This window comes from Mandrillus leucophaeus, unplaced genomic scaffold, assembly GCF_000951045.1.
Source record: "Mandrillus leucophaeus isolate KB7577 unplaced genomic scaffold, Mleu.le_1.0 Scaffold2, whole genome shotgun sequence".
NCBI lineage: Eukaryota > Metazoa > Chordata > Mammalia > Primates > Cercopithecidae > Mandrillus > Mandrillus leucophaeus.
In genome coordinates, this window is record NW_012102031.1 from 1,962,372 (window position 1) to 1,966,932 (window position 4,561).

At 35.3% G+C, this 4,561-nt stretch overlaps 1 protein-coding gene across 1 annotated transcript in view; it reads left to right on the forward strand.

The window, feature by feature from the left end:
* Window positions 1-4,561, forward strand: part of ST13 (suppression of tumorigenicity 13 (colon carcinoma) (Hsp70 interacting protein)) — a 54,126-nt gene that overhangs the window by 33,370 nt on the left and 16,195 nt on the right. The window contains exons 7-8 of the mRNA XM_011979120.1: window positions 1,714-1,830; window positions 2,990-3,058. Coding sequence (XP_011834510.1) covers window positions 1,714-1,830; window positions 2,990-3,058 — 186 coding nt within the window. The remainder of the gene's footprint in view (window positions 1-1,713; window positions 1,831-2,989; window positions 3,059-4,561) is intronic.

A 4,561-nucleotide genomic window follows, 5' to 3' on the forward strand; every position in this document is an offset into this window, starting at 1 on the left:
CTGTTTCAGACTTCTAGGCCACTGGGAAGAAGCAGCCCATGATCTTGCCCTTGCCTGTAAATTGGATTATGATGAAGATGCTAGTGCAATGCTGAAAGAAGTTCAACCTAGGGTATGTTAAAGTAGAGAAAGGAAAGTCATTAGTTTAATACTCCGTCGCTCGAGTGCTTAGCCCCTGACAGCTGTAATTCATCTGAAAAATAGGCAAAGAAACTATCGGAAGATATAATCTGTAATTGCTGAAGTTTGTGCTCAACTCTGGAGATCTCATTAGGTTTTCATGCTTTCATTTCTCATGCATTATTAGAGCAAACTCTTACTTTGGAAGCTTGCAGTGGAATTATAACCAGAAAATTAGAAAAGAGGGTATCAGGTTTACAACAAGGGAACAAATAGAAAATCTATAATTAGCATTACCCAAGATTGAATCTGATGTGTCCTTAGATATCATAGGTGTATACAGCCACTTTATAAAGCAAGAAGGCCTTGTGGAAGTTAAGAAGTTTCAGTCTTCCGGCCGGGCGCAGTGCCTCACGCCTGTAATCCCAACACTTTGGGAGGCCAAGGCAGGTGGATCATGAAGTCAGAAGTTCAAGACCAGCCTGGCCAACATAGTGAAACCCTGTGTCTCCTAAACACAAAAAATTAGCCGGGTGTGGTGGCACGCGCCTGTAGTCCCAGCTACTTGGGAGGCTGAGGCAGGAGAATCACTTGAACCTGGGAGGTGGAAGGTTGCAGTGAGCCAAGATCACGCCGCTGCACTCCAACCTGGGTGACAGAGCGAAGCTGTCTTAATAAAACAAAGAATTTTCAATCTTTAAAAAATAATAATATTGAATCCCAAAGGTAGAACATTCCAGCTTTTAAGGATGATTTTTCTCTGAAATTGTTGGTTAAGATAATATTAATGTGTTTACATGGTAAATCTTTCATTCTGTGGAAAGTTCAACTGTCAGGAATTTACTCTGAGATTTTAAGATAGTGGAAATTGTATTGAATTTAATTATTTACTGCCAGAGAGTTCATTTGGTTTTCTGTTTTCTTCTTAAAATAGGACAAAGTTGTAACTTTGTCAGCATAGTATAAACAAGCTAAAGTGACAGTTGAATATGAATCTCTTAAATTTACTTTATTCTCTGAGGAAATAACAGATCCAGAGCATTTATTTGATACTACTAATTAGTGTCTGGTACACATATTTACATTTTCCCCTCTTAATCCCTATAGCAATTTGATAAGACTAAATATTTCTTCCTCTCCTATTTTATGGATACAGAAACTTAAATATACTGTGACATATACTTGGTGTATGTGTTCCCAGTCTTTGCCTTCCCAGGGTTGACATCCATAATGATACTCTTTCCACTGATCTCAGCTGTCCTTCTGAAACCTAAACACTGTATCTGGTAGAAACTAGCAGGCAAGAATTGTCATGCACTTAGAAACCTATTTGTTAATCTTTGAGCTTAATTGTTTGAGATTGTAACATTTCTAACTTCAAATCCCAGGCCCCTTTACTCTGTTTTACAGTGCCTCGTGCAGTTGAGGTTGGTTTTGTTAAAGCCTGAGCTTGTGTTAGGTCTTTTTCTACAAGACAAATCTGTCATTTTTCTGAACTGCATGTTGAATTAAACATCTCTCCACAAAAAATATTTGTGTTGATGTTATTCAGCTTTTGGAGCAGGCTTATTTTGCTATGGCTCTTTTTTCTAGGCACAGAAAATTGCGGAACATCGGAGAAAGTATGAGCGAAAACGTGAAGAGCGAGAGATCAAAGAAAGAATAGAACGAGTTAAAAAGGCTCGAGAAGAGCATGAGAGAGCCCAGAGGGTAAATTTCCTATAGCAAAGCCATGAAAGGAAAATAGAGCAAATTATATAGAGGTTTTAGGACACTAAAATTCTAATTGCTGGCTCTTTTATTTAATGCTGGCTACAGTTCTATAGAGTAATGATATTATGTATAAGGAGTCTCCTTTCACTGTGTCTAATTTTGGGGGCATTTTTAGTCTTAAATTCTTCAGTGAGCTTTTATTTCACCATTTTATATTCCTGTTTGTGTTTTTATAAAATCAGGAGTTTTTCCAGGTCAGGTAATTGAAACGTGGCAGTATTGTTGTTTAATCTTTTGAGGATGCTTGGCCAGATTAATTCAATTTATGATTCCTCCTCTCTTCCAACAGTGGATGCGTTGCTATTTACAATTGATTCTAGCAGGGTAAGGTGGCAAGTGCCTATAGTCCCAGCTGTTTGGGAGGCTGAGGTGGGAGGTTCACTTGAGCCCAGGAGTTCGAGACTAGCCTGGGCAACATCGTGTGATGCTGTCTCTTTAAAAAATAACAATAATTCATCTACTTATTTCTAACGTTGAATGAAGGAACGTAAGGCTGTATTATATAACTCATTACATTCTAATTTTTTGTCCATTTAATATTAAGCATCAATACTTGATTTTAAGGTTATAGTTTATAATCTTTAAAAGTAATTTATCTCCTTGATATTTAAAAGCAATATATCTCCTTGATAATTTTATAACTACATGTGAGGGAAATTTATTTTTCGTTCATTTTCTCTTTTAAAAAGCAGCAAAAACAAATCAATAAATCTACATTTGTATTATGTAGGGAGAGTATGGAAAAGATGTACCTAGGAAACAAAAGTCATGGTAGTCTTGGTAATCTAGCCACATCCTTCCCTGTAGGTGTTTTAAAACCAGGATGAATTTAGAGTTTTCATATTAATACTGTAAATTGTTTTCCAGGTTTGTTTCCAGAGTAGAAGTAAAACAGTTGAAATTATTACAGAGAATAATGCCCACTGAGAATCCAGTTGGAAAAAATGTTGGAAGGGGGTATGGGATATATCCTTTAGTTCAGTATTGCCATCTACTAGGTTATTTTACAATTTTTTCATGGTCTTGCATGGACAAGTTGAATGGACAGCACTTATTTCTTCTTTTATTATATAATTTATTTCCTTTTGTGTCAAAGGAGGAAGAAGCCAGACGACAGTCAGGAGCTCAGTATGGCTCTTTTCCAGGTATATTTAAAGAAAAGTTGAAATTTGTTCTATTATACAGTGATATTCTAATATAATACTCAATATTTATTATAACGTGATGTTCTGATTTTGTTCTCTTATACAGTGATATTCATGAAGAACTTAGGTAAAAGAAATGATGGAATTATTAGTCATAAAAATGATGTTTTGAGTCCAGTGTAAAAATAGCATATTATTCTTTTTCTTTCAAATGTGATCAGAAATTGCTAGTGAGGCAAATCTTTGAATACCGGAGGACAGGACTAACACGGAGATAGAAGAGATGGAAAAGGCACGCAGAAGATTTATTGAGTACTTCCTGATTACGACAGTGTGGAATATATAAAGACTAGGGCAAGACTTAATTTTTTTTTTAAACAGCTGTCTCCAGTTGTTCAATGGTAACTAGCTTTCTCTTAAGGAAAGTTTTTAGAGGCTATTTATGCTTATATGTCACTGGTTAGAACTTAGCTGCATGATCTGAGACTAGAAAATCTAGTGCACAGTAACAGAATTCAAACCTAGAACAAATACTGAGTAAGGGTGACCTGATGTTTGAAGAAAAAACAAGAAATTAAATTTAGCTCATAGTTTACTTCCTATTTAAAATATAAATAATCTTATTGTCAGATACCTTTGTTTTAGAAAGTGACTGCTAATGTTGGGCTTGTACTAGAGATAATTTTCTGTTATGTACATTTTATTTAGATTGACAAGCCTTGGGTCAGTAATTGTGTTATGGGTAGGCACTAATTTTTCAAAGCATTGGGGTAAGTAGGGACAGCAAGAGAAGTTAGAAGTTGTTTTATGGTCCCCTTAGATTTCTTCATCTGTGGTTGTTAGTTATTAATGGCCATGTTTTAATTACTGTTGAGGCAGGTAGAAATGACTTTATCATGTGTTTCCTTCTTTAAAACGGCTTTACTTACAGTGACCCTTTGTAGAATACATTGTTATCTTTCTCTATATTATTATAATTTTAGAGTATCTCCAGTAGACATACAGGTTTGTGATATTGAAGAACAGAGTAGATTATTTGGGTTTATAATCTAACAAATTATACTGGGAGGATAAAATCCTTTTTGCTGGAGTATTATTCTCTGTAAAGAAGCACCAGGATTTCTTGTTAAAAATGCAGGTTTCCAGTTTAACTTTCAGATAATTTTTATTTTATTGGAGATGGAAATGAAAAATCAACAGATAAACAAGCCTTTAAAGTAGTCCTTAACTGAAGGAAGATCTGTGCTAGATGAGTATAATTGAAACAAAAACCTAAACTCATATGAATCAATTTTAAATTGAAACAGACAAATATTCAAGAATGGAAAGTTGAAAGATGATCAAAATGACTATAATCTAAGGAACTGTTAGATGACTCTTTGTTTTTAAGGTGAAATTAGTCTTTTTTTTTTAACAGTGTTATTACTAGAAAACAGTTGCTGAGCACGGTGGCTCACACTGGTAATCCCAGCACTTTGGGAGGTTGAAGCAGGCAGATCACCTGGGGTCAGGAGTTCGAGAGT